The sequence below is a fragment of the Myxine glutinosa genome, chromosome 6, assembly GCF_964187855.1.
Source record: "Myxine glutinosa chromosome 6, kmMyxGlut1.1, whole genome shotgun sequence".
Taxonomy (NCBI): Eukaryota; Metazoa; Chordata; class Myxini; order Myxiniformes; family Myxinidae; genus Myxine; species Myxine glutinosa.
Genome location: NC_136266.1, coordinates 57133864 through 57159525, shown reverse-complemented (window position 1 = coordinate 57159525; position 25662 = coordinate 57133864). Strand labels below are relative to the sequence as shown.

The window sequence follows — 25662 nt, the reverse complement described above, 5'->3', positions numbered from 1 at the left end:
TGTTAACTTTTTAATGACACTTGGATGTTGTTGTTTTTTCTTCAAGGTACCAAGTCTCTTGCTCAGTATGAATCACTTCAATGGATATAAATTAATCTGAACTGGAAGAAGAACATCCGTAATTTTATCACAAGCATTAAACTGAAGTTTAAAAGTGAATTCATTAATTCTACAGACGTCCAGTATAAAAATAAAAGCTGCAAATCTATTTCCAAATACAATGGGAATGTCAACACCTTAAAAACTTATGAGTTACTTTTGCAACGGATATGAAGTGGAACTTGCACATTCAGAATATGCTATGAAGAGCAAATGGAAAACTGTACATGTTAAAACTGTTTTAAAATCCTTATTTCCTTATTATGTTAGGATTTTCAATGAAATCAATTTAGTTCCACCCAAATCTGTAAAATGTTTGGTTGTTTGTATATTGAGCCACTGCTGGTAAAAATACACACAGTTTGGTTTTCATATTCATATTCTTTATTGTGGTCCACGTAAAAACATGGAAAGCTGAAGCCATTCCAGTGATGCTTTGGCTGTATTTTTGGGGTCATTGTCCTGTTGGAACATAAATCTTTACCGCTGTCTAAGGTCTTTTGCACTCTGAAGCAGGTTCTCCTCAAGGATTTGCCTGTACTTGGCTCCATTCATCGTTCCATCTATACAAACAAGTCTCCCAGTCCCTGCCACTAAAAAGCATCCCCATAGCATGATGCTGCCACCACCATGCTTCACAGTAGAGATAGTGTTAGATGGGTGGTCATGAGCTGTTTTTAGTTTCCGCCAGTCGTAGCACTTTGCAATCAGGCCAAAGAGTTCAATTTTAGTCTCATCAGACCACAGAATCTTTTGCCTCATGCTCTCAGAATGCTTTTTTGCAAACCTAAGGCGTGATATGCGTCTTTTTCTCAGGAGTGGCTTCTGTCTGGCCACTTTCCCATAAAGCCTACATTTGTAAAGTGCTGCAGAGACTGTTGCCCTTCTGGCAGGTTCTCTCATCTCAGCCAAGGAACTCTCTAGTTCTGTCAGAGTGGTCATTGGGTTCTTGGACACCTACCTGACCAAGGTCCGTTTTGCCTGGTTGCTCACTCAAGGAACATGGGTGTGACTCTGTCATCAAACAGCTAATGTCACAATTTATTTTCCAATTCTGTAGATCACACAAACAGTTGTTCCATGAATCATCCTAGACGTTTAGCACGCCTTTCCTCCATGCATTCAAAACCCTGCATTTCATCCTTTTCATTTTGTCTATCTTCGTTTATCAGAATTAGAGATCATGAGAAGTCCAGTCTGAAGAGAATACCAGCACAGGACCATTAACGGTTCCCAGTCTATACACCTCATAAATCTAACATCTCCCAATGTACAGTCACGTGAAAAAGTAAGTACACCCCATGTAAAGTTTTGACTTTTTCAACATATTTCAACATACAGCTATTTGATCTTCATTTCAACAATATTGATAGATAAAGGTGATATAATATAACAAACTAGCGGGGTCACCCGTGGGAATCCCACGGGCATGGATGTGTGTGACATTTCGACATATTGAGTTAGATGCTGCACCTGCACATTCAGTTATATAAAATGGTTACTGGCAATTGATCACATCCACAAATGATGTAATCCACACAATTTATGTACTTTACATAACGTTAATAGGAATACATGCCCGTGTAGATGGGAAATACAGTTTGTTTGAAATAAATCACAAATATCAGAAGAAAGTTTTTAAAATTTAAAACTATTCTCACTCAGAGTTAAACATCACCGTAATATTATGCGGTTGCTTCAACGTTTTTGGTGAATTATATGTCATTCCCATCTACACGGGCATGTATTCCTATTAACGATATGTAAAGTACATAAATTGTGTGGATTACATCATTTGTGGATGTGATCAATTGCCAGTAACCATTTTATATAACTGAATGTGCAGGCGCAGCATCTAACTCAATATGTCGAAATGTCACACACATCCATGCCCGTGGGATTCCCACCTGTGGGAATCCCACGGGCATGGATGTGTGTGACGAATTTTAAATATATGTCAACTGTTATTTTAGGCGGTGTATTTTCGTTTATCATCATGGCGCGATTTAAAAAATATATATCTCTGCATTTTCCTCTCCAATACCTCCTCACACTTTACACACACACCGGCCCATGTTTACATATACACACACACACACACACACATATACACCCACACACATATACACATACACACACACGTACATCGACACACATGCACACACACACACACACACACACACACACACGTACAGACACATATGCACATATGCAAATATGTATACACATATGTATCCACATATACACATCTCCACACACACACACACACACACACACACACACACACACACACACACACACACACACACACACACACACACATATACACACACACACACACACACACACACACACACACACACACACATAAACAGACACACACACACACGTACAGACACATATACACACATACACACACACAGACATATATATACACATACAACAACAACATGCATTTTAAGGCCATTTTCCCTGCTAGAGCGGGGGTTAGCCTACATACACATACACACACATATATACACACACGTACACATGTCCCACATGTATATATCCCACATGTATATGCATGTTTAAAGTGTACGTGCCCTTCCCCCCTCCCCCGCCCGGAAACGCTGGGTACTTCTGCTGGTAACGAATAAAATAAAAACGAAGACATATCTCTCGGTTTCATGAAACTCGGTGGAATTGGATGAAATTCGCTCGGTGAATTCACTCGGTGTATTCGGTTCGGCTCGGTTCACTCGGTTTAAAGAAAAAGCGATAATGTCGACATGTTGCTGTCTGTGTCATGTTGGGCGGTGTATGATACTTGTTGGATGTTGGGCGGTGTTGGGCGGTGATATGGTGTATTTTAAAAAATATATCTCTGCATTTTCCCGCGTTGCTGACACCGAGTCCAAAACCATCGATAAAAATGAAATCATATGGTGAGTTAGATTGGAGATAAAGGCGTGAGGGAGACTCAATGGCCTTGAAGTTACAGGCCTTTGAGAATTCATTTCGTTCTATAAATGGCAACTTTCATCGGATTTTCTTCCCGTTTTTTTTCAACCGAGTCTAAAACTATGTTAGCGACTGTGAAAAATGAAATGATATATCGAATTTGATTTGAAATAAAACTGGGAGAGAGAGCAAGACACCACGGGCCTACAAAACAGGCCTCAAAGCTATGCGAGTTAATAAAATGGTGGATATTTGTTTATAATTATAGGAAGCCACTCCCAGAATGGGTGGAGCTATGGGTGGAGCTACTCTGCAAACCGAGTAAGCCACACCCCGGACAGACGCCCAACAGACAGACAGACAGACAGACAGAATCATCTACGGCTATTATAATATAGATATCATGAAACATTTACATTTTGTAGTCCATTGTATAATTTACATAAACATAAATGCAAATTTCGCATGTGGAAAAACTAAGTACACCCCTACATTTATCACAACTTCAAATACCTAAAATTAGAATCAGGTGCACCAGCTCAGGTGCAAATAATTAGAACATCGTTAGAGAGGATCTTGGAGGAACCTGTGTTATTTAAACCTCAGACATTTAGTTTGGTTTGCTCTTTGTTGTTGAAGTGTGCTGCGTCACCATGCCTAGATCAAAATAGCTCTCTGAGGCCTTCAGAAAGAAGGTTATAGATGCCTACGAGTCTGGGAAGGGATTTAAAAAGATCTCCAAACAATTTGAAATCAATCATTCGACTGTCCGGAAGATCATCTACGAGTGGACAAGATTCCAAACAACTGCCAACATGTTCAGGCCAGGCTGCCCGAGCAAGTTCAACCCGAGGGCAGACCACAAGATGCTGAAAGAAGTCTCTAAGAACCCCAGAATGTCATCACGGGACCTACAGGTAGCTCTTGCCACTGTTGATGTCAAAGTGCACGAGTCTACCATTAGAAAGAGGCTGCACAAATTTGATCTACATGGGAGGTGTGCCAGAAGGAAACCTTTGCTGTCCAGAAAGAACATCAGGGCAAGACTAAAGTTTGCCAATGAACACCTAGGCAAAGACCAGCACTTCTGGAACAATGTGCTCTGGACAGATGAGTCAAAGGTAGAGCTATTTGGCCACAATACCAGAAGACGTGTTTGGCGAAAACCAAAGACAGCATTTGACCACAAGAACTTGATACCAACTGTAAAGCATGGTGGCGGAAATATTATGGTTTGGGGCAGCTTTGCTGCATCAGGGCCTGGGCCTGAATTCTTCATTGTACCAGAGGGTGCTTGAGGATAATGTCAGGCCATCTGTCGGACAGTTGAAGCTCAACCAAAGGTGGACCTTGCAACATGACAATGACCCTAAACATACCAGTAAATCCACCAAGGAATGGCTGAAAAGAAATAACTGAAGGGTTCTGGAATGGCCAAGTCAATGCCCGGATCTAAATCCCATCGAGATGTTGTGGGGGGATTTAAAACGAGCTGTGCATGCAAGAAACCCCTCAAACATCGCACAGCTGAAAGAATTCTGCATGGAGGAGTGGGCAAAAATTTCTCCCAGTCGATGTCAGAGACTGGTAGACAGTTATAAGAAACGCCTACTTGAGGTTGTTTCTGCCAATGGGGCAATACCACCTATTAGAGCCAAGGGTGTATTTACTTTTTCCACATGCGAAATTTGCATTTATGTTTATTTAAATTATACAATGGACTACAAAATGTAAATGTTTCATGATATTTGTTATATTATATCACCTTTATCTGTCAATATTGTTGAAATGAAGATCAAATAGCTGTATGTTGAAATGTGTTGAAAAAGTCAAAACTTTACATGGGGTGTACTTACTTTTTCACGTAACTGTACGTCCCACTGTTGGCCATATGGCTGCAGACCGCCAAAGATAAGGCAGAATGTCTAACTTTGTGTTTGCCTCCAAATCTTGTGCACCCAACCCATCCTGTTCTGTGTACTTCTTACATCTGCCATATACCTGCTGTCGACTGGATTCAAGCAGAGTTCCCGTTACAAACATGGAGATTTTTAATGTCTTGTTGAAATTCAGCTTTGTTACAATATTTGGTGTTTGGATTGTGTGGGAACATTTCCGAGTTTGAATAATTTCGTAATTTCCCTTTGGGCTCCCATATATTGTATCCTATGAAAAACCACAATATAATGTTCAGAGCCAGACCAGGGTCGATTCTTGGAAAGGAAATCCTCAACTTACCATAAAATATTTTCTGTTACAGATACTGCTTTATCAACACATTCTAACAACACATATACACCGAGAATGCTGATACAATGGAACAAAAATGACCCTCAAGCTGCTTTAAGGGTTAATTTAGCCATAATCTTGAAGGGATATCTCATCTATTGTCATAAAAGTGGAATGTGATGTTTTGTGCAGATAATGAGTGCAGAGCCCTTACCCCAGGCAAGACCTTTCCCTTAAGGGTTTGGAATAGAGTTGATCTCTTGTTTTGCAGTTCATTGTTGAAAGTTTCATCCACCAGCGTAAAAATAATGGGAACGTCCTTTATATCTGAGGAAACATCTGCGAAACAAAGGAAAATTAATCATCTGTGCTCAGAACATTACGAAAATTTCTTCAGGCCAAAAACCTTCTGTGGATGGCAGACAGTGGATGTAACTGCTGTACACAGGATTCAGACAGCAGATGTAATCACTGTACAAAGATTCCTCTACCTTAAAGATGGCTGAACTGAAGAGTTTCTGCACGTGTCTCTGCTTCAAGTGGTTATTGCAGGTCTGTTAACCAGCAGGGCTATACCCACACCGTTTATCAAATAAAGTTACAATAACTGAAGTCTTCTGTAGTTCTTGGACCCAAAGTGAATCAGATTGTGCGACAAAATTACGGAAGCACAAGAGTCACCATTCTTTACAAAATAACTTATTGGAGAAAACGGCAGCAGCCGAAGGTTGCCCGTGGGAGAGGATTCATTCGGCCAAAGGGACAATTCCTGGAGAATGCAAGGTCGACAGGGTCTTACCGGAAGAGATAAGCTCAGCGTGTAACAAAGCCAAACACCTTGGTTTGCTTCTTGCTCTGTTTTCCGAACAACCATGGAGCTGCCTTTTTATTAGTCTATGACCCACCGCCTCCAACCTTTCCCCCCCCCCCGAAGCCTAAGATCAAGTCTCCACCACAAGGTCTTCCACAAATCCCTGCCCCAGCATTGAACAAATCTCCAACTTTCATGTTTTCACAGATAGCGGCCGAGAGTAGTTAACAGATAGCTCTGTTAGTGGGAGCAAATGTGACCTGTCCTTTCCCCCCACCTGTTAGACCAGATGCATTTACATAGCTATTTCTAAAAGCACAACCTCACGTCTTCACTGGAAACATTTTGTGGTGACTCTTTACCTTAAAAACACACTTAATACAGGATAGATATAGGTTCTAATACAGGTCCTTATAGAAGATTGCACATTGATGACATCAAATACAAAGGAATATTTACAATAAGTACATTGGAGGATTTCCACTTCCCTTCCACTTCAATAATTGCATTACACATGCTTCTATAACACAACAACAACTTGAGAGTTCATAGAACATGTTACCCGATGTAGCATTCAGGTCTATACACCACCTGATATAACATGTCCAAGTACCGTATTTTCCTGTGCATTTGTATCGACAAAAAGGTAAAGTTGGGGGTACGGTTAATACACGGATATAGAAAAAAAATCAGGCTTAAAAACAATCAATGCTGAATTTCAATTATATTCCAATTGTCATATATATAACCAGTGGATCTACATATCGGGGAACGTTTAGAACTTCCATAATTATGTTAAACTATGTAAGTACAAGTAATCTCGGTTCCATGTTTTTACCTGTTGAGTCATGCACGGTAACACCGACATGTCATCGCGTTCCTGTCAATTATGATTGATTGACAAACAGGAGTGAGGAAACATTGACAAACAGAAGATAGGTATTTTTTTTAAATGTAGACTCTGTGACCACCTTTCGAGGCCATTTTCCCCCGCAGAGAGGGGGTTGGCCTTTTTTGGGCACAGTGGTCCCCTTTTTGAAGCAATGTTTTATGGCCGGATGCTCTTCCTGCCTCCAACCCTGTTAGTCGCTTCTTGCGACACACAGGGAATTACCAGTGAACTGGTACTCAATTTGCCGACCTCAGAAGGATCACAGGCTGAGTCAACCCCCCTGGCGTTAATCCAGCGATTGACCGGGATTCATTTTTTCGATTTTGATTTTTTCGAACCCAGGATCCTAGGATCCCAAGCGGGCACCCTAACCGCTAAGCCAACACCAGGCTAAGTGTAGACACTATGATACGTTGAAATAAAGAATATGTTTAGAATTAAATGCTAGTTTTAAAAAAACATACAATTAAAATAGGAAAAAAATACTACCATTTCCTGGCGTGTGACGTCACCAGAATGTTAATAACGTACATTCCATTTCCAGTACGGTAAGATCGTATTTTATGTGTGTTCTGTTTGCACGCATAATGCCTTGTGTGCACCTGTCATTTATACCATTTTTTTGGACTTACGTGACTCGAGTGCGTGAGTAACGTGCAATTGAAATTTTGCGCGTGATTTGTGCCGCTGTAATAAGCGTAACCCTTGCAATCATGACTAGAAAGCGTCCGTGGAGTAGCAAGGTTAGTAGTGCAAGCAAAATACAGAGGAAGGCCATCACTATTGATGTAAAAATCGATGTTTTAGGACCGTATGAAAGAGGTGATCGTACAGGTGAGGACCACGAAGTGATTGCTACATTCAAAGTGTGCATTACTCCGAAGAACATTTGCAAACCTGATAATGATTTAATGATTTGCAGGTGAAATCAACTTACAATAATCGGATGACTGCAAAGGAATTCTATAATACCTTTACAACTAGATGGTATTCATAGAATACTTACCTGCTGTGCACAGTTAACTTGGTGTGAGCCAACTCTTCTATTTTTGAACGTTTTTTTTTGATCCAATATGGCTGCCAGACCACGTGAGCGATGACATCATAAATTTATATTCTCTAAATAATTGTTGCATAGATCATGCTCAATAAATTTCAAACTGATCAGACTAAGCATTGTCCCTGTCAAATTATGACGCTGTAATTATGGCACCAATGACTGGCACCAATGACTGGCACCAATGACGTCATCGTTAACAACACCTATTCCCCATATCGAGTTATTTACAATGAGCCACGTTTCAATTTTTAAAATGCTGACACGGCACACACTTTACTTTATTGAAATGCATACACAAATGTTATATTTTCGTCAAAAATCGTGGGAATTTCGCCAAATCTGTTTTGGTCGTGTGTTAATATACCTCAGCGATTGAAAAATCTGAAATCAGAATTTTATTTGAGGTCAAAATTACCCCGTGAGGTCGCTCCGTACTTTGCCTGCTCGTCATTTGCAGTGTGATAATTAATTCCATGCCTACTCTAGAAGACTCTTCTTCTTCACGCAATAACAACTTCTAGCTTCCAGACCGTACATCCAATCATCTTGAAATTTTGCACACATATTACACTTCATTACCTCTACTATAATATAAAGTTTCACGTCGATCAATGAAGCGGTTCAAGAGTTATAATTTTTTAAAAATATTTTTGTTTAATTATTGATATCTGCCAAACCACATGACCTATCGCAAATTCCAAAAGACGATTTTAGTAGACTGATATGCTGAACACATCTGTGAAGTTTCCCCTCGATAGGATCACAAATGAGGGAGGAGCTTGGTTTTTAAAGTTTATGCTCAAAAACATCATAACTCCGAAACCATGTGATGCATGGCGTCATTCTCGCTGACCTTTTTGTTCATCATGGATATGCGATTCTGCCTGCAAAGTTTGGCCTCGATCTGTTCATTCGTTTAGGAGAAAATTGGATTTCAGTGGTTTTTCACTCAAAACAATATGGCGTCTGAACCACGTGTCCTACGACGTCATTATAATTTTATTTCTGCATCAATTTATACCGAAAAGATGCTCAAGAAATTTCATCCTGATCGGAAAACATTTTTTACTTGTCGAATTATGACGTCATAACGGCGGCACCTATGATGTCATCACTCATCATTCACATATGTTATTCCGCCTGGAGAGTTCTTTGCAATGAGACCTGTCTCAATTATTTCTGTGCAGCGGTTTTTGAGATATAAAGGTGCAAAGTTTTTTGTTTTTTTCCAAGATGGCGCCCGTACCACGTGACCGGTGACGTCATAATATTCACTAACATATTCTACAGGAGGAGGCCCTCCTATGGTGAAAATTTCATGTTCATCGGACGAACGGTTGCCGAGAAAATGAATTTTTTAAAAAATGCAGACATGCACGTATGTACGCACGGACGGACCCGAATGCTTAACCCTGCCTTTCGCTTCGCGAGCGCAGGGTAATAAGGGATGCTATGTAATGTGGAGGAGTGTGATGTAGAGGAGTTTCTGGACTCGTACCGGGAGGAGCTCCCAAATGAGAACCTTCCACTGCTGGAGAAGGAACACCAGGTGGATCTTAAACATTATAAATTGAATAAAATAAACCACTGTAATAGCAACTAGAATCCGGGCACTCGGTAGAGCGCATACCTTCGCCGCAGCTACTGTTCTGTACTTGGCATGGGAGTGTATGCGATCGCGATGTGAAACTTTATGTGAAATGCGATCGATTTTTAAAAATCAGAATTTGAGCAAATCTGTTTCATTCGTCTGTTAATATGCCTCCCCGATTGACAAATCTGCAATTTGAATTTCATTTGAGGTTGAAATGATTGCGGGAGATCGCGTTATAGTGATGACGTCTTGGATGGACATCCTCTTCTTCAGTCGCTCATAACTTTGAGTGAAATACGATCGAGTTAAAAATAGTCAGAATTTGAGCAAATCTGTTTCATTCGTTTGTTAATATGCCTCATCTCTTGACAAATCTGCAATTATAATTTTTTTTGAGGTTGAAATGATCGCGGGAGATTGCGTTATAGTGATGACGTCCTGGATGGACATCTTCTTCTTCAGTCGCGCATAACTTTGAGTGAAATACGATCGAGTTAAAAATAGTCAGAATTTGAGCAAATCTGTTTCATTCGTTTGTTAATATGCCTCATCTATTGTCAAATCTGCAATTATAATTTTTTTTGAGGTTGAAATGATCGCGGGAGATCGCGTTATAGTGATGACGTCCTGGATGGACATCTTCTTCTTCAGTCGCTCATAACTTTGAGTGAAATACGATCGAGTTAAAAATAGTCAGAATTTGAGCAAATCTGTTTCCCAAAATCTAATCAAATGTGTCCCGTATAATAACCAATCATCCCACCAAATTTCATGCAATTCGGTTGAATACTTTTTGAGTTATGCGATTAACATACACACACACAGACATACAAATAAATACACAGCGATCAAAACATAACCTTCCGCTTTTGCGAAGGTAAAAATAGGACATTGAAAATGGGGATTGAGGGAGAACTCACCCTAACCTCTGCCTCTTATAATGGGAAATTAGTTTGAATTTACACGTTTTTCATTCACAACACTTGCTTTCAGGCTGAAGGCGAGGAGCTTAGATAAGGAGGATGACATTGGGGACTTCACGACCAGCCCGTCGTGGGCCGACAAGTTCATGGCACGCCATGATCTGTCAGTTCAACGCCGCACACACAACTCCCAACATGTACCCGATGACACGGCTGATAAGACTACACACTTCCAGTCCTACATCATCAAGCTTCGCCGGGAGCATGAATTTTTTTTTCGAGGGTGAAAAACAGGAGCGCGGTTAATACACCGGAAAATACAGCACTGTAAAACTGGAGGTTATTGGAACTGACAAGAAGGTGTTTTGTGTTCCACAGTGTTCACGTATATAATTTGCTTTAAATAAATGAAGGACTATAAAAGTCGTATGAATAAATTAATTCTGGAATTTTACCACCGTTGACGCAGTGTGGAATAGGGTGGTTGTCTTCTCACACCACCCGATCCTACATGTTACATTAGTTATTCGTGCCAGTTGTTTGTGTCCTTTATAACATCCTTAGAAACAGGAAGTTTACTGTTTGGAATGTAATGTTGTTTGTTGTTTGTTGTTGTTTAATGTTGTTTGACTGCCAGGCAGACAGAGTAAATAATTTATCTCACTCCTTCCTGTACATATGCAATCGGGATGAATTCAGAGGCAAAGTACTGTGAAGCGGCAACTTTGTCTTCCTATTCATGTTCCGATTCATGTTCAAAATAGAACATTCAATTTAAATAAGTTGTTCCTCTATCATAAACTGACGTTTGTAGACAGACGGACGGAAAGACGAACAGACAAGAACAAATTGCTTCACCCCGCTTTTCGCCTTGTATGTCCGTGGTAATAATGTGATGCGAAATAAAATGAAAATGTGAATAACCAATATTGTAACGTTATGGTTCCAATACCAGAAACACAACTCAGAGGTAAAATCTGTACCTCCAACCTTTACGGTACTCGCTAGAACCTCCAGATCAGATGATCCAAGAAGCATGGAATCCCCAATGCCTTGTACAATCGCATTCAGTATCTTCGTTTTGCTTGGCAGAGTAGTGATGTTCAACAATGCTGTGCTGGTCAGCTTCACCATACCAGCCGTGTTGTTTCTGTCGAACAAATAGACACGTACAAATTTACCATGAGTTTTATGGAAACATCGAAGCAGTTTCATTCGATTTCTTTCTGCGCAACTCACTGACGTAAAAATTGCTTTCAATATTACAGCTTTGAAATCTCTTTAAGTTTTATCGTTCTTCAGTTGATGTCAAAATATAATCTTTATTCATTTCACCCTTTCTCTTTGTAAAATTATTTGAAATTTTACTTTTAACTATAAAGTAAAAAGTGCAATTTCACTCATTCAATTTGATTTGTTGGTCACCTCCCAGCTTGTGATGTATGATACACACACACACACACACACACACGCACATATATATATATATATAATGGTATCTGTAATCTGGTTCTCCAACCTAATGAGCGGACAACATGACGTCATCGCCATGCATGTCCGCATTGCCTGCAAAGCTCCAGAGGAACCATCTAGCAGTGCGTCATTACGGATTATAAATCCAGATACTGTCACAAGTGCATGCAAAACTCACAGTTACCGACCTGGTTTCGCCCTTGTTGGGGCTTCATCAGGGCAACGCAGTGAGGCTTCCATACACTTGTAACTCTGTGAACCTTTCGGTTTTTATATCAGTCACTATGCGACCTTCATGGTCGCCTATGCGACCTTCATAGTGACTGATATAAAAACCGAAAGGTTCACAGAGTTTATCCAGCGTTCCGGCAATAAATCGCCTCGCTTTCTCAAAGATACTGTGGGATCTTTATAACATACACGAACGACCAGTGCTGATAGATGGGTCCTTTGTGTAATGTATAATGTATCTCCAAAGGACCATGCACACAAAACACTAGGATGACAGTTTTTTTTTTTTTTTTTGTAGACAAGATCGAGGCTCGTCTAAGAGCTGACATTAATGACAAAAAAAAAGGAGATAAGATGGGGAGAGAGGGGGAAGCACACAACTACATTTGAGAGCAGGGACATCGGGAGATCTGTGGGAGGTAGAGGGCTTGGGGGGAGGAGGCACAGGAAAGGAGGTGGGGGGGGGGGGGAAGTTAAAAAAAACACATGGACAGAGCTTGGACTTCCAGGAAAGAAGTCGGTGATGTTCATAAAAGTTTATAGCTGGGTGGAGATTTGAACCCAGTCTATACAGCAAAGGTAAGTGTGCAATACCTATAGGCTATCCTACCAGCCCAGTTATAAAGTGAAAAATCACAAGAGACCTTGGCGTGTCTTGACTACCGCAAGTATCTTGTTCGTCGAGTTTTGAGCATTGGGAAAGTGAGCTTTGACATCTTCACAAGGAAGTATTAAGAGCAACCTTTTAAAAGGCTGGATGTATCGAGCACTCATCTTGACCGAGAAATTTGTACTTGATGTCCAAATTAGTGGCATAAATGATGGGGGTACAAGAATCATGCAAACCAAACCTATCGATGTTTGTCACAACCATAACCCATATTAAGGGCAGCCAAACACTGCAAACAAGTAAGGGAGAATGCAACTCACTCAATTTTATGCGTCGTCACCGTTTGAACGTTGCTCTCCACGGCTTTAATAAGTGTTTTCAGCTGCAGAAAGTGAACAAAAATCGTCATTAGAGCAGTTCATGCTCGTATTCATCTCATCTTGGAAAGGTATATGGGAGGTGGCGTTTAGTTATGCTACCTGAATTTCAATATCTATGTATTAAGAGTAGTTATGTTTTAGTCCAAGTTGAAATGTCACGTACCGCACCATTGGCCTTTGCGCTGAGACTTTGTGCATCTGGAGAGCTCAGGTTATCCAGGGTGAGGCTGTACGGGTAATGTATCAGGTCGAATATGATGATAACATTTGCATTTGGAAGATTATCTTGCGTGGTATCTGTGGCAGAGAGAAGCAAGCATGGATGGTTGCAGTGAAGTGAGTAAATGCTTTTAATATTAGCTTTTTTAAATGTATATCTCGCTCGTCAAATTTTAAACATTTTCTCCACTTTTAAGTGAAATAAAGAGAACGTTTGATGTCAGGGAGATACCTACTGTCGACTCTTGTAAATTCAGGATTGATGCTTAAATTACTGCCCAGCAGTGTGTTGTTTTCAATGTTGCTGTTGATTACGCGCAGTATTGTAGGTGCCTGAGGTGGTTCGACAGAGGAATTTGATGCGAATGTGGTTTCGATCTTTGCGACAATAGATCCATTACTGCAAAACAAAAGCACGTACTTTGTATAGCAGGTCTTTCAAAATTAAGAATACCATCGATGAATTAGTTGGATCTGAGGTAGCTGAGTAGTAGTAGTAGTAGTAGTAGTAGTAGTAGTAGCTGTAGTAGTAGCAGCTGAGGATTTTAATGTTTAAAAGATTATAATGCAATATCATGAGAATATAGTAGGTTTTCAAGCTGGGAATCTAGCAGAGGCACCACGTTTATGAGGGTTTCAGAGGTGGGCAGGAGGGGGTCAATTTGTTTTTGCCATTTTTACATATATAACGATAGAACGGCACTCGGTAGAGCGCAAACCTCCGCCAGGCTGAACAGTTTATGTTTTGTATCCCACTGATGGGCAGGATCTGGATTCGGACCTGAACCAAAATCGAATCGGCTTGTTCTTGTCACCTAACCAACTCATCCACCGAGTTTAGTCATAACTCGTCCATAACTTTATTTAAATATCATGTTATATATCGCTTTTCGTACGATCTCTCAACGGTGAAGAATCACTTAAAAAATTAAATAATTCTCGTATCCGAACCCATATTCACATCTCCACCAAAATCGAATCGATTAGTCCTTGTCACACACCCAATCGGTCCACCAAGTTTCATTCAAATCCGTCCATAACCTTTTTGAGATATCGTACTATGTATCGTTTTTGGCCCTTTCTCCCAATGGTGAAGAATCACTTTAAAAATTCTACTAGCCAGATCCGAATCCGGATCTTCACCAAAATCTAATCATTTCGTTCGTGTCACATACACTACCTCTCTGCCAAATTTCGTCCGAATCTGTCCACAACCTTTCGAGATATCTTGTTCACAGACAAATAGACAGACAGACAGGAGTGAAAACATAACCTCCATCCACCTTTGGTGGCGGAGGTAAAAAAAAAGAAAAAAGAAGATCTTCCGTAAAGGGAACTGATACTCTCGCTCCCCCATCTTTTGGATGGTTGAGGAATAGATCTGTGTAATATGAAAGCTAAATCCTGAACGGTTTTTGAAATATCACGTGCACAATCCAAGTTACTGAGATGGTTGCCATGGGAGCAGGATTCAGCCAATCACAGCTGTGATATAATCAAATTGAGACAATGCCATGAGGAATAAATATCTGTTATTGAGGAATAAATGTATAATTTGTATGTATAATTCCATTAAATGTATAATGTATAATAAATGTATAATATAATAAATAAATGAGGAATAAATAAACATTTAGCTATATGAAAGCTAAATGTTGAATGGTTTTGGAAATATGTCATACATAGAAGTATATGGACGGATGATCGGTTGGTTGGTCGGAGCTCATTTTGATGTCCCCTGTCTCCAACCTTATCAGAGGGGCGGGGGACAATTTTTTTTAATGAAAGCTGCATTCAATAGTCCCTTGTAATCGATCTGATTATGAATATCACCAGAAATCAGAGATAACTTTACGATGAATTGTGTGAGCATGTGGTGCTCTTGTGAGAATGTGGTGCTCTTGTGAGAATGCGGTGCTCTTGTGAGCATGTGGTGCTCTTGTGAGCATGTGGTGCTCTTGTGAGCATGTGGTGCTCTTGTGAGAATGCGGTGCTCTTGTGAGCATGTGGTGCTCTTGTGAGCATGTGGTGCTCTTGTGAGCATGTGGTGCTCTTGTGAGAATGCGGTGCTCTTGTGAGCATGTGGTGCTCTTGTGAGAATGCGGTGCTCTTGTGAGCATGTGGTGCTCTTGTGAGCATGTGGTGCTCTTGTGAGAATGCGGTGCTCTTGTGAGCATGTGGTGCTCTTGTGAGCATGCGGTGCTCTTGTGAGAATGCGGTGCTCTTGTGAGCATGTGGTGCTCTTGTGAGAATGCGGTGCTCTTGTGAGCATGTGGTGCTCTTCTGAGCATGTGGTGCTCTTGTGAGAATGTGGTGCTCTTGTGAGCATGTGGTGCTCTTCTGAGCATGTGGTGCTCTTGTGAGAATGTGGTGCTCTTGTCAGCATGCGGTACTCTTGTGAGCATGTGGTGCTCTTGTGAGCATGCAGTGCTCTTGTGAGCATGTGGTACTCTTGTGAGCATGCGGTACTCTTGTGAGCATGCGGTGCTCTTGTGAGCATGTGGTACTCTTGTGAGCATGCGGTGCTCTTGTGAGCATGTGGTACTCTTGTGAGCATGCGGTGCTCTTGTGAGCATGCGGTGCTCTTGTGAGCATGTGTTGGTACCTGAAGGATATCACTTTTACAGATTTAAAGGTTCTGGGAAACTGCTTCTTGAAGGCATTATGAAGCTGAAAAAAAAGCAAAACATTCAATTAAATTTCAAGACAAGTAAGAAATAATTGTAAGTTTGCTTTGTTGACAAATAATAACAGTAAAAACATTGAAAATATCTTTTTGGCTTTGCTTACTATCTTTTTCTAGGCTGCTTGAGCACTAAACCTTTTGACCAATGCAAAGATGAAAATATTCTGCATTATCAAATGGATCCTTGACAATTAAGAGAAATCCATCAATTCTGTAGTTTGACAGGATGATGCAGCGGTAGCACAATTTTTTTTCTATCTGGCTAGCCTGGATGTTAACTTCAGCCTGACTATATACTCTGGCTGGTGCTTTGCAGGCATTGCAAAAAAAATAAATTGAGATTAAATATACCAAAAAATATATATATATACGTATATATATATATTTAAGATTGCAGGTGACAGAAAGTAGAGTTTTCAAACCAACAAACATGTCCTCATGGCCTGGACCAACATAGACCATCTCAATACAAAGCCACAAGTTGTATACGTGTACGAGAAGAAGCAGGGATGAACACAGTGCCGGAAACATCTAGCAACAGGTAAATGAGGGAATCTGGAACCATATCCTGAGCTTTCGTAGTAGATCTCTTAGAGCAGTGTCTACAGGTCGTCACAAGAAGTATACTTCGTCATAAGTCACAAGTCAGCACATACCATCTATCTATGTTCACTAAACTAAACTAACTAACTAACTAACTAACTAACTAAACTAACTAAACTAAACTAAACTAACTAAAATAACTAACTAAACTAAACTAAACTAAACTAAACTAAACTAAACTAAACTAAACTAAACTAAACAGCACACTAAACTTAGTCACAGTCACAAGTCACGTCACAAGAAGTAATGGAACAGTTACAAAGACATAACACAACACTATATGGTAATATGGTATTTGAACACAACATGGTATTTGAACACAACATGGGATTTGAACACTACATGGGATTTGAACACTACATGGGATTTGAACACAACATGGGATTTGAACACAACATGGGATTTGAACACAACATGGGATTTGAACACAACATGGGATTTGAACACTACATGGGATTTGAACACTACATGGGATTTGAACACAACATGGTATTTGAACACAACATGGGATTTGAACACTACATGGGATTTGAACACTACATGGGATTTGAACACAACATGGGATTTGAACACAACATGGGATTTGAACACAACATGGGATTTGAACACAACATGGTATTTGAACACAACATGGGATTTGAACACAACATGAGATTTGAACACAACATGGTATTTGAACACAACATGAGATTTGAACCGAGTTGATAGGGTTAGTTGTTAATGTGTTTTATACCTCTCCCACCCCCGCCCCCTTCCCATGCCTCTTCCCCCAAGCCCTCTCCCTCCCACAGATCTCCCGACGCCCCGGTTCTCTACTGTTGTAATTGTGTGCTTTCCTCTCTCCCCCCATCTTGTCTCCCGCTCCCTTGATCATATGTTTTTTGTGTCAGTTTGTTTTTATATGATTAATGTTAGTTCTTACACGAGCCTCGATCTTGTACACACAAAAAAAAACACTATATTGGATATGATCACTATATGGGATTTGAACACGATATGGGATTTGAACACTATATGGAATACAATATATTCTAACGTCATAAGCTATAAGTTCCGTTGGGAACACCAAACAGGCCCACTGATGCACTTAACCTGACTCATTAATTTGTTTTGTTGTTTCTTCATAAGTTTCTATCTTAAATCTTTCGTATTAAAGTATGGATAATGATTAAATACTGAAAGCCTCCAAATCCTCCCTCCAGGTCTTTAAAACAGCTGTTCACCACCATCTCTTATCTTCCCCCATCCAAAACCTTGATCTTTTCTATCCCCGCTAATTCACCCCAGATAAACTTTTTTGAAATACCAACTTCTGTCCTGGAAGTCCTTGGTGTCCTTGTGTTTTATACTTCTCCCACCTCCCCCCCCTCCCTTCCCACGCCTCCTCCCCCCAAGCCCTCTCCCTCCCACACATCTCCCTGCACTTAAATGGTGTGTGCTCTCAAGTGTTTGTGTGCTTCCCCTTCTCTTGTCTTCCGCTCCCTCTTTTTATATATTTTGTTTGTCTGGTTGATTTGTTTGTGAAGTAAATGTCAGCTCTTTCACGAGCCTCGATTCAGTATCCAAAAAAAAAAAAAAGCAAGCAGTTATACCAGGTAGTAGTGAAAAATCACACCTTACGCAGAAAGGTTTTTGAAACAGTTTTACAGGCTTATAAGATGGTATGGCCAGTCTACTTTAGCTGGGAGAATAAAATTGGACCTTACCGGTGTTTGAATTTCCTTAGCAAGTTCCTTGAATTCACTGCTGTTTTTATTTTCCAATTTGTCATTGAACTTCTTGTTGAATTCTAGCGATAGCTCAACGGTTTTCTTCTTTGTAAGTGTTGGAGTAGTGGTGGTAGTGGATAGTGTTGCTGTACTTGGGCTAGATTGTGCAACACTCGTGGCATTAGTTCCACCAATTCCAGTTGTCGTTACATTGTCAGCTGTAGTTACAATTGTCGTTACATTGTCAGCCGTAGTTCCAATTATCGTTACATTGTCAGCCGTAGTTCCAATTGTCGTTACATTGTCAGCCGTAGTTCCAATTGTCGTTACATTGTCAGCCGTAGTTCCAATTATCGTTACATTGTCAGCTGTAGTTCCAATTGTCGTTACATTGTCAGCCGTAGTTCCAATTGTCGTTACATTGTCAGCCGTAGTTCCAATTGTCGTTACATTGTCAGCCGTAGTTCCAATTATCGTTACATTGTCAGCCGTAGTTCCAATTGTCGTTACATTGTCAGCCGTAGTTCCAATTGTCGTTACATTGTCAGCCGTAGTTCCAATTGTCGTTACATTGTCAGCCGTAGTTCCAATTATCGTTACATTGTCAGCCGTAGTTCCAATTGTCGTTACATTGTCAGCCGTAGTTCCAATTGTCGTTACATTGTCAGCCGTAGTTCCAATTGTCGTTACATTGTCAGCCGTAGTTCCAATTATCGTTACATTGTCAGCCGTAGTTCCAATTGTCGTTACATTGTCAGCCGTAGTTCCAATTATCGTTACATTGTCAGCCGTAGTTCCAATTGTCGTTACATTGTCAGCCGTAGTTCCAATTGTCGTTACATTGTCAGCCGTAGTTCCAATTGTCGTTACATTGTCAGCCGTAGTTCCAATTGTCGTTACATTGTCTGCCGTAGTTCCAATTGTCGTTACATTGTCAGCCGTAGTTCCAATTGTCGTTACATTGTCAGCCGTAGTTCCAATTGTCGTTACATTGTCAGCCGTAGTTCCAATTATCGTTACATTGTCAGCCGTAGTTCCAATTGTCGTTACATTGTCTGCCGTAGTTCCAATTGTCGTTACATTGTCAGCCGTAGTTCCAATTGTCGTTACATTGTCAGCCGTAGTTCCAATTGTCGTTACATTGTCTGCCGTAGTTCCAATTGTCGTTACATTGTCAGCCGTAGTTCCAATTGTCGTTACATTGTCAGCCGTAGTTCCAATTGTCGTTACATTGTCAGCTGTAGTTCCAATTGTCGTTACATTGTGAGCTGTAGTTCCAGCTGTCGTTACATTGTCAGCTGTAGTGCCAGCTATCGTTACATTGTCAGCTGTAGTTCCAATTGTCGTTACATTGTGAGCTGTAGTTCCAGCTGTCGTTACATTGTGAGCTGTAGTTCCAGCTGTCGTTACATTGTCAGCTGTAGTTCCAGCTGTCGTTACATTGTGAGCTGTAGTTCCAGCTGTCGTTACATTGTGAGCTGTAGTTCCAGCTGTCGTTACATTGTCAGCTGTAGTTCCAGCTGTCGTTACATTGTGAGCTGTAGTTCCAGCTGTCGTTACATTGTCAGCTGTAGTTCCAGCTGTCGTTAGATTGTGAGCTGCAGTTCCAGCTGTCGTTACATTGTCAGCTGTAGTTACAGTTGTCGTTATGTCAGTTGTAGTTCCAGTTCCAGGTATCGTTCCATTTCCAGGTGTCGCTCCAGTGGTAGCTACAGTTGCAGCCAAAGCTGTTGCTGTTCCAGTGGTGTCAATTGCCATTGTCGTGCTGGCTGATGTTCCAATCCCAGCTGTTGTCGTTTTTGCTGTCATAGTAGTGTTTGCCAGTCCTTCTGTGACAGCTGCTGTAGTTGTAGCTGCTGAAATTTCAGCACCTATGAATATAAGGAAAGATATTACAAACAAATGGCGGGAGTTATTAGAGAAGCATAATCGTGTTTTGTTGTTGTCATCATGTTCAAAGAATGGCCATTTTGCTTTTCTTGTGTTTATGCTATTTGCTTTTTTATATGCAGACCACACTTAAAATAACAAAATTCATGCAGAATACATTTCATGGCAACCAACACCTTTCATAGAATCCACACTCCTCAATGCTTACCGTGAAGTATGCTGAAGGTGATGTAAATGCCAAGCACCAAAGCATGGGGCATCATCGCAGAGTTTTCTTTTCCCATGCTGGACTATCTTCCCTCCTGAAACATAATATTGCATTGCAAGTGTTTTCGATGAGATCTTAAAAAATATATTTCATTGTAATAATTTTCAGCAAAATTAATGAGTCTTTAAAAAAATAAAGATTGAGATGTAGTGACAACCAAAGAACAAAATTTGGATGCAGAAGATTTCAAATGTGTTCTCATCAAGGTATTTGTACATTACGATGAGTCACGTGTGCTTCATGTTATTCTATCAATGAGTAACAAGACAAGTGTTGGTACAATACAGTACGTTATTGTACCAAAAGTCACGGACACCCTTTAAAGTTCTGAGAACTGCCCAGACATGCACATCGGAATTGCATAACCGTGAATGTTATCATCAGACAAGACAACACGTCATGGACAGTGTCACTGCTCGGCAGGGGTGTAGTCCAGCTGGAACGCACCGGAGCGGAGCTCTGGCAGGTCAATCCATCGGAGGCGGAGCTCAGCTCGGCAACAGTTAAAAAAATTAATAATAATAAACACGCACGTTCAGATCGGTTGAGTTATTGTGCTCTGCGTCCTTTCATGGCCAAATAATAGGATAGGGATCAAACCTTCCGTATGTAATTGGGCACTTTGTCTATGGAGCCATATTATAACAATACACGTTATGGACAACACAGACTCGGACGAATTGCCGAACACAACAAGGTCCATGGCAGAGACGAAACAAACCTTCCATTTCCAACCATTTTATATCCAGATTTCATGAATTATCTTTTGCCTACAAAAAGTATTTACACCCTGGAAGATGTGACAACCGAATAGTATTGCGGTCAAAAATCGTCAGACAGACAGACAGACACCAAATTGAATATTTTGGTATGATAGAGCATGGACAATCCCCATCAGTTGGCATCCATGGGGACGAGGAAATGTCCCGCTGAGTATGGTGAGAACGGAGACGCCATTTTTATGACGTCACTGGTACGCAGAGTATTCCGCAGTCACGAGTTAAGTTCAGTGGTTGTGCTAAGTGTTTGTTTCGTCAGTATATCCTGTGGCAGCTCCATTACGAACCTTATACTATGTATAAAAAAGAAAAAACTAGAACGCCACTCGGTAGAGCGCATACTCCCGCCGTGGGTCAAGTTGGAATAGTGCGATTTCACAAAAGTTTGAGGGAGTAGTTCAGTGACAACACAAGACAAGACATCACGAGACAGACACTGCACAGATATATATATATATATATATTTGGAATATATAGAAGATAATGTTAAAAAAAAAACAAGGCAATTTCACTTACATTTTCGGATTCAGCGTTCAATTCTATATAAGTGAGTGTATTTTGAGGCATGTGTGACTTCAAATAAAATTGTAAGCCAGGAAAACGTTCGTTTCATTCCTTAGGGATACAACATGTAAAACTGGCCCAAACGTCAAAACAAAACTCGCTCATTTTAAGTTGGACAAGCTAATGCGACCACTCATTCTTCTGGGAAGAATCCCGTGCACATGCTGGTCACACTTATAACTCACCTAAGTCTTTATAAGTTCATCAAATACTGACACCGCGAGTGACATTCACTGAGGTAAATGTTGATATCTCTTCTGAGGTTAAAAAAAACAAAAAAAAACAGTTTTAAAGCATTATACGTATCAAACGATACATTTTATGAAACGGGGAAACCTAAGACACAGTTTCGTGGTTTTAAAATGACAGAATATGTCTTTATTAGAAAAAAAAAAGAACCTTGAAGACGACGCTGCTAACAAAATACACCGCTCTAACGCATAACCACGAGTTTAAACTACATTTACAACAAATATGAAAACTATTTTCATATCACAATGTTAAATATAGAATATATAGAAGATAATGTTTAAAAAAATGAGCCCTATCTTCCAATGGTAAACAATCCTTCAAAAAATTCCTGGATCCGGAATAATTTCCTGAGCTTCACCAAAAACTAATCAATTCTTCCTTATCCCAAGTGCAATCATCCCACCAACCTTCATCCAAATCCGTTCAGAACTTTTCCGGATATCTTGTTTACAAACACACGAACACACACACACACACGGACGCGATCGAATGCATTACTCCCTGGCGGGAGTAAAAATGTCTTTGGTATGGCTCGGTCAGGGTTCGAAGCACCAACCTCCCAGCTTCTTTATGATCCCATACATAAGAACATTCTACTCCATGACTGTAATTCCATAATGAAAAAGAGACCATGAAAGATGTTGCCCGAGAACTATAAACGAATATGCATTTTGCATTTCTTCATGCCTCCACAACCGAAGGACGTTGACATTATGTTTTCGAGTTGTGCGTCCGTTATCGGGATTTTTACCATGGTAACTTGTGAACCACTAAATAAATTTCAACGAAACTTTGCACAACTATATAATTCAACACAAGAATGAACTGGTTCAATTTTGGGTTCAATTGATCAAATGAGCCATTTGAAGACAATTTTGTGCAACATACCTCGTTGGAAACATTAGATGTTCTCTCTTCTACTTATCTAGGAGAAGAGCTAGAACATAGAACGGATCGGGACACAACAGGACAAAAAGAACAGTAGAAGGAGACACTAACAGCAGAGTTGAAGGACAAAATAGAGAGAGACTTAAGCAAATAACGGGCGTGCGGAGGAATGAGGGGTAGGGCAAGACACATGGGGTGAACAAAATAGATACAGAAGAACACTCTTAGGAAGGAAAAACTGGAAATTTGGAGGGAGGTGTGCTGGTGCAGTGTGGGGAGGAGTTAAAGTGGGTAGGAGAGGTCATGATTTTGATAATGGTGAACAGCTATCTTGAAGACCTGAAGGGAGGAATGAGATGGAAGAGAATGTGGAAGTTTATTCCATAAGTGGGAGAAAAGGGGAACAAATGAGTGGAGGTGAGCAGTGATTCTAGAATTTGGGAGTTTCACTAGAAGGAGGATTATGGTGGACCACGCGTGCTGTGCAGAAACCTGGAGGGGGCTACAAAGCACGGTAAGAGCAGAGGGTGCAAGACCAGAAAGGAGGTGGTAGAAGACAGAGAGACCATCTACCTGTCTGCAATGTGAAAGTGAAAGGCTCAAAGACGCAGCTTCAGCGTGGGTGATTCCAATAATATTGATGGTTACATTCCTTGGAGTCAAACTGAGAAATGTGTGTGCAAGTGTACCAGCGCAGAGGGGCCAGAAGTACTCCATCAAGTTGTGAATGAAGGCCTTGTATTAGGATAAGAATTCAGGTGTGCCAAGGAAGCACTTCGTACAACGGAGGATGCCCAGTCGGCGAATGGCTTTGGAGGCCAACTTTTAAATGTGGTTTGCCCAAACAAGATCATGACTGATAGTGAGACCCAGTAGCTTGAATGACAGAACTTCCTTAAGAGGCTTGTTAAGAAAGTAGATGGGAGGATTTGCCAAAGCCATACTTATGTAAAAATATATAATAAAAATAATTCAGTTCTCACAAAGTTTGAATTTTCAATTACAGTAATACATTTCATACCAGTTCATAACATACATTTCACGCATTTATTCTGATGAGGAGGAACCTTGGAAATATTGAGGAGAAAAAAGTGACAGCAATATTTATTCAGACAAGAGACAAAAAGGGAAAAAGATATGATAATTTTGTATTAACAATAATTGGAACTGCATGTGAACAAGGAAGGAGAGATGTGTGAAGAGGGGACAGAGGAATAGCCCATCATGGCTTTGACTGGATTCAGAATGGATTCAGATGCAAGGACTTGGGATCTAATTGTTACTAAGAATTTAAGGATTCGGGAAAATCCACTGTCATGATATGCAGTCAAATCCAAAGTCCATACTCTTAATTTTTTATTAGATTTGTTTTTTAATTCTTTACTATGACACAAATTCTGTACTCTGTACTCTGTACTATGATAAACAAACATGTTGAGATGGTTTGGTCATGTGTTGAGGAAAGATGAAAGTGACTGGTTGAGAAGAGTGATGGAAATGAATGTAGAAGGAGGTAGAGGACGGGGAAGACCGAGAAAGATTTGGCTAAAGGTGGTGGAGGAAGAAATGCGGGCAAGGGGGTTAACAAGGGGAGATGCAGAAAATAGGGCAAAATGGAGAAGATTGTCATGGGGACCGCAAGGCTAACCCCCGCTCTGGCAGGGAAAATGGCCTAAAAATGCCTGTTGTTGTACTATGACACAGTTGCGGATTAATGCATGGGCACACAGGGCACGTGCCCAGGGCCCCCAAATTCAATGGGTCATACAACAAAGAGACAATTCATGCAACCAATGCAATTCAATGGGTCATGCAACCAATGCAACCCGAGATCATGAGAGATGAGAGACAACACGAGACCGATTGTGTTTCATAATCTTTCGAGATGAGGCCGAGGGTGGGTCTCACTTTACAGACAAAACATATCACCTTGTGAGTGGTGATAAACACAGCGCAAAGGGAATGTTCGATCTCGAGGAAACAAAGTATTGTCACGTGATTAGTCGATTTTAAAAATGTTTCCCTAATGTTTAACTGGACAGGACTATTAGAAAATTAAGGGGTGAAGTTAGTATTCGTAGATCTAGATCCGGATCTTCACCAAAATCTCATAATTTCGTCCTTGTCACATAACTAACCTCTCCACCAAATTTCGTCCGAATCAGTCCATAACTCTTTGAGATATCCTGTTCACAAACAGACAGACAAACAGGGGTGAAAACATAACCTCCATCCACCTTCGGTTGCAGAAGTAACATGAATTGCACTCGGTAGAGAGCATAACTCCGCCAGGCTGAACAGTTTACTTTTTGTTTCCCACTGATAGGCCAGATCTGGATCTGGACCTGAACTTGTTCTTGTCACCTAATCAACTCATCCACCTAGTTTTGTCATAACTCGTCCACAACTTTTTGAGATATCATGGTATACATCGTTTAATGTATACATGGTATACTAACTGTCATAACTAACTGTCATAACTGTCATAATATTTAACTGTCATAACTAACCCTAACCGTAACCCTAACCACATCACTCAATGGTGAAGAATGACTTTTA

General features: G+C 40.5%; 1 protein-coding gene across 1 annotated transcript in view; it reads right to left on the bottom strand.

The window, feature by feature from the left end:
- LOC137412622 (uncharacterized) overlaps nucleotides 1-25662 on the bottom strand; it is a 70374-nt gene that overhangs the window by 23325 nt on the left and 21387 nt on the right. The window contains exons 2-9 of the mRNA XM_068097912.2: nucleotides 20561-20654; nucleotides 18460-20333; nucleotides 16070-16134; nucleotides 13701-13864; nucleotides 13409-13542; nucleotides 13186-13247; nucleotides 11535-11701; nucleotides 5486-5610 (exon numbers count right to left, since the gene is read on the bottom strand). Of these exons, the coding sequence (XP_067954013.2) occupies nucleotides 5486-5610; nucleotides 11535-11701; nucleotides 13186-13247; nucleotides 13409-13542; nucleotides 13701-13864; nucleotides 16070-16134; nucleotides 18460-20333; nucleotides 20561-20636 (2667 nt within the window). The 5' untranslated portion in view covers nucleotides 20637-20654. The remainder of the gene's footprint in view (nucleotides 1-5485; nucleotides 5611-11534; nucleotides 11702-13185; nucleotides 13248-13408; nucleotides 13543-13700; nucleotides 13865-16069; nucleotides 16135-18459; nucleotides 20334-20560; nucleotides 20655-25662) is intronic.